Source organism: Convolutriloba macropyga, chromosome 3, assembly GCF_964194025.1.
Source record: "Convolutriloba macropyga chromosome 3, txConMacr16.3, whole genome shotgun sequence".
NCBI classification, from domain to species: Eukaryota; Metazoa; Xenacoelomorpha; order Acoela; family Convolutidae; genus Convolutriloba; species Convolutriloba macropyga.
Window position 1 is genome coordinate 74,847,268 of NC_134470.1, and position 13,582 is coordinate 74,860,849.

The 13,582-nt window shown below is 36.2% G+C and overlaps 2 protein-coding genes across 3 annotated transcripts in view; one reads left to right on the forward strand and one right to left on the reverse strand.

Annotated features, from left to right (window-relative positions):
- LOC142336460 (uncharacterized) overlaps positions 1–13,582 on the forward strand; it is a 537,002-nt gene that overhangs the window by 514,514 nt on the left and 8,906 nt on the right. Inside the window, exon 2 of the mRNA XM_075385309.1 lies at positions 11,714–12,001. Coding sequence (XP_075241424.1) covers positions 11,719–12,001 — 283 coding nt within the window. The 5' untranslated portion in view covers positions 11,714–11,718. The remainder of the gene's footprint in view (positions 1–11,713; positions 12,002–13,582) is intronic.
- The window catches only part of LOC142336458 (sodium-dependent serotonin transporter-like), a 526,993-nt gene that overhangs the window by 45,488 nt on the left and 467,923 nt on the right, over positions 1–13,582 (reverse strand). Inside the window, exon 1 of one of the 2 annotated variants that reach the window (XM_075385305.1) lies at positions 9,888–10,574. The exons of the other annotated variant lie outside the window; for it this stretch is intronic. Within the exon in view, the coding sequence (XP_075241420.1) occupies positions 9,888–10,248 (361 nt within the window). The 5' untranslated portion in view covers positions 10,249–10,574. Of the gene's footprint in view, positions 1–9,887; positions 10,575–13,582 lie in introns of those variants that run through there. 2 annotated transcript variants of the gene reach the window in all.

Consider the following 13,582-nt stretch of genomic DNA (forward strand, 5'->3'; position numbering starts at 1 on the left):
GTACTCCAAGTCAAAAAATTATGAAGGCAACCAGTGTGTCCTGAGATTCGACAATGAACGGCTGCACACGAAATAAAACTACCGTTTGCAATGACAAAAAGAAGCTGATTTTTTAACCAAATTCAATCAAAGGTTTACCTCCTCTGGTGGAAAAAGTCATTAGCCTAGCATCCACAAGTGCAATGAACGCGTCAATGGAGTGTGATAATCACAAGTATAAAGCTGAAAAGGCGTAAGAATAAGCGTCCCAGCAAAATATGACTCAATCATTTTTTTGACTGTATGGAACGCCCTCAATATTTATTTTTTAATAATTGAGCTGTTTGTTAGACCCTGATTATAAAAAATTATTAATTTTTTTTAAAGCTAACGTCTTTTTTCAAGAAACGTATCGTGTTATTTTAATTTATTAACAGTCTAGGTGAGCTTTTGGAGCTCAAAACTGCCTCCCTAAAAATTTCTATGTATCGACCTTGATATCTTTTTCTTAATAATTAAATTGTATGATGCGTCCTAAATATAGCAAATAATTTTTTTTGAAGTTGCTCCAAAATGTACCAAATTGTTAAATTGGCGTTATTTTTCCTAAAGCAATCTCATGTGGATTTGATATCGCTTTAAAATTGAACCCACGAACTTGAATTAATTTTAGCGTATAATGCGACCTCAATATATTTTTCAGGTTACTCGAACAAAAATTCAGTATGAGGAAATTTTTTTTCTGTTGAGAACAACAAATTTCTGCATGCAGGCTTAATTTAAACCACTGTTTCGATATCTCGAAGAAAAAACCTGGTTTCCTGCATAAAAAATTGCGCACTTGAAAATTGATCTATGATCAGCCCTCCATATTTTCTTGTGTATGAATCGACCTCCATTTTTTTCGGATTAGAAGCGTATGAAGCGCCCCAATAATAATAATAATTATTATTATTATTATTATTTTTATTATTATTATTATAATAATTATTATTATTATTATTATTATTATTATTATTATTATTATTATTATTATTATTATGATTATTATTTTTATTAGTATTATTTTTATTGTTTTTATTATTATTATTATTAATATTATTACTTTTTTTAATATTATTATTATTATTATTTTTATTGTTATTATTATTATTATTATTATTATTATTATTATTTTTATTATTAAAATTATTATTATTATTATTATTATTATTATTATTATTATTATTAATATTATTATTATTGTAGGTTTAGGCACCATTTAAATAACCAAAAGTGGTTCAATAAAAAACACGGTCAGACCAGCGATTGCTTGAACGCTTTCGCAAAAGATTGTGAGATAGATAACCGATAACAGAGCGGCTTATTTTTAATTCTGTTAAGGTTCTGAATCATGCTATTCCTTTCAGTGTTCCTGCAGCTGAATGATTTGCTGTTACACTTCTACTGGACCAATAAGAAGAGCTCTGGAAAAAAAGTCGAACGAAAATTTTCAAGTTTGAAAAAGCAAACACAAATGCACGAACACGAATGTACTCCTAAACAACACGGTCAGAAAATCAATTTTTGATATACTTCAGCATGAAAAATATAATGGGGCTAGATACCAATTGCTGATTTTTATATTGAAATTCTTCAAAGGAATGTGCAATGAACAAAATTTCTGCAAGCGGCAATTGTTGTACAACTGTCTTTTGTGCAGAAAAACCATCAAATCATTTTAATGAAGAGTTTTGGGACTCACTTATAACTGCAGCCAACCGCAAAAACGCAACAAAAACAACAAATATGTCAAGGAAGCCGCACAAAAAAATCTGCTTTCAGAAGTAAAGACATAAGAACTTTCAATACCGGGGCTCTCAAAACATTGAAAAAAGTAAATGACTTCATCAGTTGATCTTTGTTAGCTTCAAGCGCATTGGAAACTCCATCATCCCAACGAGAGGCAAGACTGACCGGTGTTTCTTAACAGTTGTTCCTTTTGAAGTTTCATCCAGACGGACAAGGTTTTAGGAGACTATACTTTGGCTGCTTAGATTGCAACCACATTAAACTAGGCTTTGACAGAAAGTGAAAGGGAGGTAAAATTCTATGGGTGTGCCCGAAATCCTGTCAGCTAACTTGCTTCCAACTCACAAGCTGCTTGATAATTTAGCAAAAGTTTTTGTTGGGTCAATAAATCGGGTGAACAAAAACCGAGCCGAAGTAAAAATCATAAATAAAAGCAAGCCCAAAGTTTCCTATAGACTATTTTAAAATTTGGAAACAATTTGTGCAAGTCAAAAACTTTGAAGGTCGCAAGAGGAGACCCAAAGCGCGAACTGATATTGAGAAGAGACTAAGGAATCTACGTGATCTACATGTTCAAAAGAAATTTTGCGTACTAATTAAGAACAGTCCTCAAACAACTCTTCTACAGATTTCTAATTTTACCGGCTTTTATATACGGTTTCTCATGTATAAGAAAAACACGGTCAGACCAGCGATTGCTTGAACGCTTTCGCAAAAGATTGTGAGATAGATAACCGATAACAGAGCGGCTTATTTTTAATTCTGTTAAGGTTCTGAATCATGCTATTCCTTTCAGTGTTCCTGCAGCTGAATGATTTGCTGTTACACTTCTACTGGACCAATAAGAAGAGCTCTGGAAAAAAAGTCGAACGAAAATTTTCAAGTTTGAAAAAGCAAACACAAATGCACGAACACGAATGTACTCCTAAACAACACGGTCAGAAAATCAATTTTTGATATACTTCAGCATGAAAAATATAATGGGGCTAGATACCAATTGCTGATTTTTATATTGAAATTCTTCAAAGGAATGTGCAATGAACAAAATTTCTGCAAGCGGCAATTGTTGTACAACTGTCTTTTGTGCAGAAAAACCATCAAAACATTTTAATGAAGAGTTTTGGGACTCACTTATAACTGCAGGCAACCGCAAAAACGCAACAAAAACAACAAATATGTCAAGGAAGCCGCACAAAAAAATCTGCTTTCAGAAGTAAAGACATAAGAACTTTCAATACCGGGGCTCTCAAAACATTGAAAAAAGTAAATGACTTCATCAGTTGATCTCTGTTAGCTTCAAGCGCAATGGAAACTCCACCATCCCAACGAAAGGCAAGACTGACCGGTGTTTCTTAACAGTTGTTCCTTTTGAAGTTTCATCCAGACGGACAAGTTTTAGGAGACTATACTTTGGCTGCTTAGATTGCAACCACATTAAACTAGGCTTTGACAGAAAGTGAAAGGGAGGTAAAATTCTATGGGTGTGCCCGAAATCCTGTCAGCTAACTTGCTTCCAACTTACAACTTGCTTGATAATTTAGCAAAAGTTTTTGTTGGGTCAATAAATCGGGTGAACAGAAACCGAGCCGAAGTAAAAATCATAAATAAAAGCAAGCACAAAGTTATTTGATCTGTCAGCAATAATCCATACGTCATTGCTGACATCTTAGGGCCAGGGGCCTCAGCTGGCCGCTACACATGGCCATGCTTCTCATCCGCTGTGGCTTGTATTTCGCGGGCCGTTTGTTGACGCGAAGACGGGAAGCGCCCACCTGCATGCGAAGGGCAACTTATAACGCCAGTTTCCCAAAACTTGATATACTTGACCTCCTTTTGAAAGTTTGGCTGGCTTGCCTATCGGTTTGCTTGACAGTCAGCAACAACTTGAGGGACAGTTTTCAGCACAGTAATCCTTTGAATAGACAACTGATTTACAGATATCAGGTGCTGTTTTTATAGATATGGTGGATCTTTTCCGTTTGTGCTGCCCCAACCCCCATCTTAGCGGGTGGATATTTGTACTGGTTGCGGAAAATTTGATCGCAATTTCACAAAGAAAAATGCGTCTATTTGCCAATTACCAGCGCCAGAATTTTTCCAACAACCGAGTATACCCTAAATTGTGTTAATTTGAAAATAGCCAACGCGGAAAAGGATCTCGGTAACTGGATAGACAACAAACTAGACTTTGACAGGCATGTCATCACCAAAGTTGAAAGAGCCAATGGAATCATTGTCCTGCCAAAAAATTGTTTCTGCAACATCACAGTAGAGATTTTCAAAAGTTTTAAAATTCGCTCATTCGACACCATCTTGAATATCGCAACCAAGTTTAGCACCCGCACATGGGAAAATATGTCAACTGTTTCAAAAATGTTCAAACACGAGCCACGAAATTAGTCAGCCAGTTGAAAGAATTTGAGTATGAATTGAGACTAAGGGTACTAAATTTTCCAACTCCTGTTTACAGACGGAAAAGAAGCGCCATGATAGAGATGTACAAGCAAACAGACCATATTTACAATAGCAATGCAGGTATTAATTTGTTTAAGCGTAACAACTGAGTTTCTAGAAGAAAACAGAAGAAGGTGATGTCCAAAAAAGCAAGAATTGATAGCAGACGAAAATTTTTCACTGTGAGAGCGGCTAAAGACTGGAACAATATGCCAGAGAAGGTTGCGTCCGGCCCAAGTCTAAACATCTTTGAAAGAATACTAGATAGACACTAGGCTATACTCCACACAATCACTTGAGATATGGATTGACACAATGGTGCTGGTCCCAGAGGCAACGCCTTTAAACCAGAAAACCTGACCTGACCTATTTTCCCCAGATGCACGCGCTATTTTTTACCCCTGTTCAACTATTGCTATATCGGTAGTGACAATTTTTCTGAAACTTGACAACTTGGAACAAGAACCCTGCGACGGAGGTCGCGAAACAACAATAACAATGATTGGCTATATAATGGCGTCTGCTTTAATGGGGGCTGAATAACGTACGTACTGGGGCGGAAACGAGAAAGATCCTTTATGTCATTGATTTGAAATTTGGAAATAAAATAGTTGAATTAAGATGAATTTTCTATTCTTTTCCTTTACAGACCCGATTGAAATTATAACGCCAGTTTTGAGGTGTAGTTACTCCGTTTAAGGGGGCATGCATGAATTTGGTAGAAACATTTGCAATTAATTGGCTAGGAAATATAGAGAACAATCAGTGAATTAGCAAAAAGTAACCAGTTATTGCAAGAATTTAAGTTAATGACCAAATAAATTTTTCTATCGGTCGGTTTTATTTTTTTAAACATAGTTATGCCTTGATTTTATCCTAAAGTGGACAGGAAAGATAAGCATACTATCTGCTGCATATAACTTTATTACAGAAGGAAGCGCTCTCACATCCAAAGTCTGTCAATTTACCTAAAAATTCCGCACGAAATATGTAATGAAGGGAGACGTTCTCAAGTTTCCGGTGGTCAGCATATTAGAATGTTGTTTCAATGTTCTGCAGTTATTGACAATTAATTGTGTTGTTTCGATCAATTTCTGCAATTATATTGGAGGCATCAATCTATACACTGCCAATCTCAGGGGTTCTATAATCCCAGGGGTTATAATGTGAAAGACTCAAATTCTCTTCAGCTACCTCAAAAGTCAACGGATACGTGACCTAAATTGTTTTTCTCATTTGAAAATTTGATATTCACTCTATGAGCAATTAATAATCGAATTATTAATCTAAATTGTGCTCTAAGTAAATTATTTAGTAGTTTTAATCATCCAACCATTGAAAATATGTCCCCATACTTCAATTTCTTTTTTCATTACTTCTGTAAAGATGCTATACATTTCTCTATTTTTGGTAGCCATGTGTTTGCTTTTTAGTTAACATAAATGTTTGAATTTTTCACTCGTTTGTTGATCATATGTTTTCAGAGTAATAACAGCCTCCTTTATTTATATCTCATCTATATGTCCAAGCAGTCACAAAAACTCAGATGTGAAAGATTTGGCGTTAATCATGCGTCACTTATCAGAACAGTAAATGTAGCGGACTCAGCGGTGGGCAAAAACACCATGAGATCTTCCACTGCCCAAGCTAAGAAACGAAAGTGAATCCTCAGATGTAATCTCTTCAAGTCATGCGGCACCTTATAGCCAGACATCGCAAGTTTTTAGAGAAGCCTGTCTTGAACACTACATTAACTGGCTGAACATCGAATTACGCAAAAAAACTTATGCGAAACATCCACACATATATTGTTCATTGGAAAGCAATATTTTGTCGCTGCCAAGAAACAAGACAGGCCATAAGTTCTTTGATAACTTGAATGAAATCCTGTCTGCCACTTTAAATGATTCCAATGCCGAAACGGCAATGTATTGCGCAATGGTGATGCCTCATCTCATTATTGCAATAACAAGAACGGAGGATGACGTGGGACCATTTCAATGGATAAAGTGGGACTTAGATTCCCTGTTTCTTGAAGCAACAGCTATCCAGGAACGTATAAACAGAACCAAAGCAAAGCAATCCGTTGATGAATACAACGAATTTGATGAATACATGTCAACGTGAAAAATGTTTTGTAATGCCTCTCGAAGTCATAGATAACAAGCAAAAATTTGTGTCCTTTTTTTAATAGACAATGTTGAGAAGAAAACAGTCCGTGATGTCTCACAATAGAAACAACCGGAAGCAAAACAAAATTGATTTATCTATTGAACAATGAACATCTAAAAAATTTACCATAGCATCACTCTATTTTTTAAAAACTCAATGCCTCAAGGGTTAGTAAGTCTGCCATGAAGACCCTTTGAAGCCATGGCTTTTCCTTCCTAGATGCCAACAAATGGCGAAGGCCTCGGACATGCATTAAACTGACATCCTATAAACGATCTCAACTGATATATGCAAAACGATTGCTAAACTAGCAAAACGCATATCTTTGTCTCATTTGACTTTCACTTTATCGTATGAATCATGTCGATTGATAGTTTTTGATAAATGCCCGATTTGAATGACCGATAGGAATTAGGGAAGTCCTGGAGCAAGTTGTTGGAAGATTTATTCATAAATGTATCAAACCCGACGTTAAGATATTCGGTGGTGATCATCAAATATGTGTGCCAAAAAGAAGGAAATGAACATGCAATTCATTCATTGAGAATTGCTTTTAAAACACAGATTCGGAGCTGATCTTGCAAAAAACGCTTTACATAATCTCAACCGTGATCCTGTCATTCTAAACATTGAGAAATTATGCCCTTCTCTCTATCATTCTATATGTTATCCATGTCGTGACGCATGAAATCTGTTTATTAACAAACAAACAAAATCATCAAGAAATTACAACCCCAGGCGACCCCCTTGCGATGTCGATGTATGGAATTGCCAATATCCCCTAATTGAAAGTTTTGGCGATTGCTTCACATTTCAAATGACAATGGCAACGCTGTCGGCTCTCTCAATAACTTAAAAAAGTTTGACTCAAAGACAAGACACGGTTTCGTTTACCATCTTACCAAATGCTACATCATTACTAAAGAACATCTTTATGAAAAACACAGAAGAGTTTTGTTCACGACGATAAAGAAATAGTTGGCGGTGGTAGTTTACCTGGCAGTGAGATAGGTTTCGGTGTTTCAGTAAAAACAAATTGTTGAAAGATACTTTAAACGGCATAAATCGTTGTTGAAAAAGCTGCCCATTCATGCTAATGCGTTTCATCTCAAAAGGATTAAAAATCGTTCACATCATCGGTTCAGCATATTTTGACGTTCTTAGCTTGTACAAGATCTAATAATGAAGACCTCTTAGAAGATTTTGAGAAATCAATGAACGATGAGCTAATACCTAATCTATTAAATTATCCCGGCTATCATCAAAAATAAAGGAATATGCTTTCGTTGCCGATAAGGGAGGTTGGCCTGAACATCCTTATACCTGAAGACTGTTTCAAGGAATATGAACGATGAGTTCAACTGGCAAATCCCTGATCCCTATCTCTACCCGAAGCCCATTTAAAGCACAGCAAATCATACAAGGAATGAAAAAGAAAGAGCTTGGTAACAAAACATAAAAAGGTAATTGAGCACAAAATGAATAAGAACGAGATTCGATCACTTGACTTAGCTAAAGAAAAGGGAGCGTCAAGCTGGTTGAACGCTATATCATTGAACCGATATCACTTTGACCTAAACAAAAGGTAATTTCGTGATGGCAGGGACCAAATGAAGAAGTAGTCTCTATGTGCATGGAATGAAAACTTTACTGTGGCACATGCCCTCCACTGTTCGAATGGAGGATTTACCTACATGAGACCTAATGCTTTTTGCGATTCATTTGAGAACTTGTTAAGTGATGTCTGTCATGATGTCGAGATCGAACATCTTCTTCAGCCGTTGCAAAGGGAAAGCTTTGCTCATAAATCAACGACAACTGATGATAATGCGAGATAGATATCAAGGCCAACGGTCTTTGGGAATCGATGTTCAACAAAACCTATTTTAAGGTGACAATTTTTAACCCGCTGGCAAAAACTGCCCTGAAAGCAGTAGCAAAGATTAAAAGTACCATGATTCTAATAAAAAGAACAAATGTCAACAAATGAAAATTGAGTTGGAGAAAGCAACGTTTTGTCCGCTTGTCTTCGCATGCACTAGTGGAGCTGGCCCAGCAGCTTCAAAAGCCCGGGAACAACTGGCATCAAAGCTATGTGCGAGAGAAGAGGACAGCTACGCTGACATCATTTATCAGGACAAAAAAGAGCTTTGCTCTCCTAAGGACTTCCAGCCTCTGCATTCGTGGGTCAGACTCTTAGGCGGCGCGAAATTGTCGATGCTTCAATGGGAGCTGTGGCTGAAGAAGTGAGGCTGTTGGATTAACTCATCAACTTTGGTCATTAGCTGTTTCTAATGTGTCTGTCTTTTGTTTAACTTTCGCAGCTGATGTTTGTATATTTTATCATTTTATTGATAGATTTAAATTCGAATTGATTTATGAAGACGTAATTCTGGGATGGCACCGGACCAGCCAATATTGACCCAGTTTTGGGGAGGGTCATTTCTTAATTTACCTTTTTTTAACTCTATGAGCTATAAATTTGAGCACCGTAACGGTGTAGGGGCTTTAAGCAAGTGCTAGAATTTTTTGAGCCCCGACAGTTGTTAGTATTTTTTCTATTAAAATAAACAACTTTATGGCCCCAGGCGCACGTGCTATTTTCTTACATAGTAAGATGCTATGTAATAACATATAATTTTTAACTTGGGGTCATAAAAAAACACTGGGGGCCGAAACAGAATAGATCCGATTTTTATTACCGTCGCGCCGAAATTTAATCATTTTTTAAAACCAAATAAGCATTTCTTATCTTATTGCTTTCTACTATATTTTGAAAATGTCTGATAATTGCTGAAATATGGATTATCCTTGTTTTCGCGGTACGAAAATGCAAAACTGAATCTTTCGGTTAAATTTTCACGTTCAGTTAAGTACAGATTCTGGGTCTTTCCCATTATAATTATAGCCCCCCATTATGGTATAATTACCATGTTTGGGGGGCTCTAGGTTATCTGACCACTAAGCTGGGGGGGGGGGCTATAATGAGAAAGACCCCAGATTCTTCCTCAATCGGTTTTGTATCTCACCGCATAAGATATCGATCAGCCAAAGTTTACAGATAAATCCAGGGTAGCTTGAGGTTTCTAACCCACAAATAAGTTTGAGGGTTGGAACATTCAGGAGAATAATTAGTCAGAATGTATATTGGTCCTCGCCGATAGACATGAGCCTGTTTAAGACTAGTGGGGGCTCACTGTTTCGTCCATTGAATGGATCATACCACCTTTTTAATTTTTATTTGTTCAAAATTTTTGGGCCTTTCCCATTATAGCCCCCCATGAAATTATAGCCCCCATTATGGTATAAATACCATGATTGGGGGGGGGGGGCTATAGGCTATCTGACCACTAAGCTGGGGGGGGGGCTATAATGGGAAATACCCAAATTTTTTACTGTAAAAATAGAATGTTTATATTATGTCTGACTTGTAAACTTTAAGTGGCTGGTTATTAAAGTAATTTACTTGTCAATTCTGAAAAAAAACTTACCACCACCGTTCTTGTAGCAGATATAAGGGAACCTCCAAACGTTTCCTAGATCAACTGCAAAACCGATGACGCTCAGGAGAAAATCCACCTTTTTAGCCCATAATTCTCTCTCAATTTCGCCTTCATGTTCGACTGCATCAGCATCGTGTTCAGATATGCAGACTCCATTTGTCTGCTGCCTCCCCTCCTCGCGAATGGACTGAAGGTTTGCTGTGTTGTTTTTAAGAATTGGTGTCGTGGAGCACACGCTTTGGTCAAAACTGTTTTGGGGACTGAATTGAGGGGATGTAAAGGTTCCACTTTCATCTAAATTTTCGCTCGAGACGTCTCCGTTGAAGGAGTCATACGTTGCCTTAGACATAGGTTCTGTTTAAAATTCTAAGATTAGAATTAATTAATCACCTAATTATTCAACTGTATCAGCATTTGTTTATCGCAATGATTGTTAATTATCACTTGTTATTAAACAACTTATTTGGAACTTTGAGGTTTGTCCCTGAAGACTAATTTTTTTGACGGTTGTAAGTTGTTCCTCCATTCAAGTTAGCGTATATTTAGCAGTAGGGGCATGATGGTAACTTATTGTAATAACAAATCTAATCGATAGAGGAAGTATGAATTTGGTTATAACTAAAATCCAAATTAAATCTTCAGATTTGAGTCTTAGCGGCCAGGTGTGGTAAGAAAGCGCGGAGCAGATGCAGGAATATATCAATGAAAGGAACAATTCCCCAGTTTTCCCTTGTTAGATTGAGACGTTTGTTTCTCTATTCACGAGTGTTTAAGGCAAGTCAGTGGCTGTAGTGGTAGAAATATGGTTGTAGGAACTACCAATCAATAGAATTCAATTCAACCTCGTTTCCATAATAAATTAAAGCCGTGACGCCAACAGATTAAGGCAAAGTAGTCCATGATTTAAGTGAGAAATTTTGAAAAAGTGGTTCCGTGCTGAAAAAAGTAAAGCAACACTCGTTTTATTTCATTGGGAGCTCAGCAAGTAGCAAACGTCGACTTTTGGTTTTGGCTATATTGAATTGTATGTGTTGCTTTATTGGAGACTTTTTTGTTATATAATTACGGATAAGTTGGATTGATTTGGAATTCTTATTTGAAAACCTCATTGAAAGAAACAAAAAGAACTGCTTTATGTTTTGATAAGATAAGACACTTAATATTGCCTTCTTTTGTGAAAATATTAGTTAATCACTGCACATTTCTACTTAGTCAATAGGTTTGTTATTATTATGGAGTTATTTGCCGTGAAACTGTATATTTTTCCATACGCCTGCCCATCAGAATATTAATTTCATACTTTTTTCTCCTTAAATGCTTGTCAATTTCAAATTAGCCTGAGATTTAGAAACTGCAGCTTTTTGTTTCTCTTATTTTTTAAATAAATGTTTATTGATTGGTATGAAAAAGACCTCTGTCATCATCGATGGACTGTTTACTAATCTGTTATGACCTTTTCAGTGAAAAACTGGCTCCAAATATAAACATTACTGAGCATTTAAAATGAGAATTACCATATAATTTGAAGTTTTTGTCAAGCTGTATCAGCGAGTCAAAGAAATGACACCCAGTCTGATTCTGAAAGATACCCCCTTCCACAAAAATAAATTTTCATATTGAATTTGCATATCGCTCGTGATGTGATAATTTGTTCGGTTGTTCTTAAAGTTTCATATCGGGCCGCTATGCTTGGCCAAATGCGCAACTCTTCAAAAGTCAAGGGGGGTTTACTTCCCTTGGGTCGTTTTTTCGTAACTAATTTTTTTTGCGATTTTGAAACCGAAAAAAGCTATCCGAGCCGATCTTTTTTTCAGATAAAATGGTGAAAGGCTACAAAACATCAGTCAAATTTGACGAGAATTCACGTCTGGAGTTTGTGCAAGGAATGCGCAAAAGGAAAGACCAGAGACGCAAAAAAGCCCAGAATCAAATCAAGCTCAAACTAAAGAAAGAACGCAAAGCCTATGACAAACGAAAGAAAGAGTTGCAGCTAGCTGAAATTGCAGATTTGAACCGAATTGAGGAGGATTCAGAATTGGTCAACAGAGAAGTTGCCAATTCTATTCCAAAAACTGCAAAAAAGAGCCTCTCGTCAATTCCTGGTTTGTAAATCTGTACTGGAATTATTTCAATAGCTCCGAATTTATATCTGTCAACAATTTCTACAGTTATAAAGCTTGGACGTTTGAACATTTGCAAACATTTAAAAGCTTTTTCCACTAATCGGCTGCCTTTAAGTGAAGATTCAGAAAGTTGTGAAGGTAAAAAAAAGGACAGAAATACTTGATTGAGCAGTTCTGACTCATTCTGGCTTTATTTAATTTTTAGTTTCAATGTTTTCGGGTATATATGCTTGACCTCCGTTGCTCGAAGATTTTTAAATCTGTTATCTCTCATTTTGTCTACATCATACGAATAGTTATGTGAAATCATCATACGAATAATTATGCGCCAATGGATTCTATGACGTGAAAAGAAAGTTCTGCTTAATTATATCTTTCAATTTAAGTGCATGTGAAGTAAATAATCGATGTGCTTTCTTGATTTTTGTGGAACTGAACTTGGTAATATTGGTTCTCTAACTTTCATTCGCGTATAAGGTGGTGAATGCTTAAGTATTTTACATTGCTGAGCCTAGGAAAGCAATGATTTATGTGGTTAGAGAACAAAAAATCTCTGAAATTCACTCTTCGAAGTATTCTCTCATTTTCCGCAATTATGTACCTTGTTAACAAGTTGTATCCTAAATTTTAAATGAGATCGCTCCTGGCCCAACAGTTTGTTCATAATGGGAGGACGTTTGAAATTGTTTTTCGAGCAAAATTTTGAGGTTCATGGTTTTATATTTCAGAAAAGTACACAAGAAAACTATCAAGTTCCCAATTAAGCCATTAAATAGCCGTTATATCCATTTGTGCAGATCTTATCAGAACTTGGACACGGGATGTTAAATTTTCTGCTCCACCTTAGATTTTTTCTTCGGTACTTTTATTTGTCTTATTACCGAAAACCAAAACCCAACTGAGCACGGCACTAGTAGCTTAATAGTTGTATTAAAATTGCGGAAAACAGTTTTTTTTGCGATTGTTTTTCTAAAACTTCATGATTTCAAATTATTTGTTCAAATTACAGAGCTATCTTGGAAGTGTTGTTAAAACGCATGGTAAACTTTCAGAAACACTGAATTTAGGAGGTAGGGCTCTCATTTTTGGCCATAAAAATTTACTATTTTTATTATTTCTTAGCGTAAAAACGTTCTTCTGTTTTTCTTTCGAAAAAATGATGGGAAAGATTGTTTTTCTGTTTAGTTGCTCTGAAACAAAGTTAAGAGCTGTTTAAGGTCCGTTGGTTTAAGTAGAAATTTAACGCCCATTTTTTGCCAGACGTTTTTTTATCTAACCCACAAATTTGTTTTATTTTAGTGTCTTGAAAAATGTGGGATAAACTGATGAAGCGTGAGGGTATCAGGTCTCTAAGTTCACCAAAGCTGCCGAGGGACAAATTCGTGGTGTTGAGGGCAAGCGTTCCTTAGAGTTCTGAACCCCCTTCCGCGCTCCACTAAAACCTGCACATTACTGATTTCTGCCATGCATGCTTAAATTCGCTGATGTAAGTCTGGGCAATTTTGTTGGGTAAAATCAGCACTAATGACACCATTTGAAGCCCAATATTGAATTTAACCA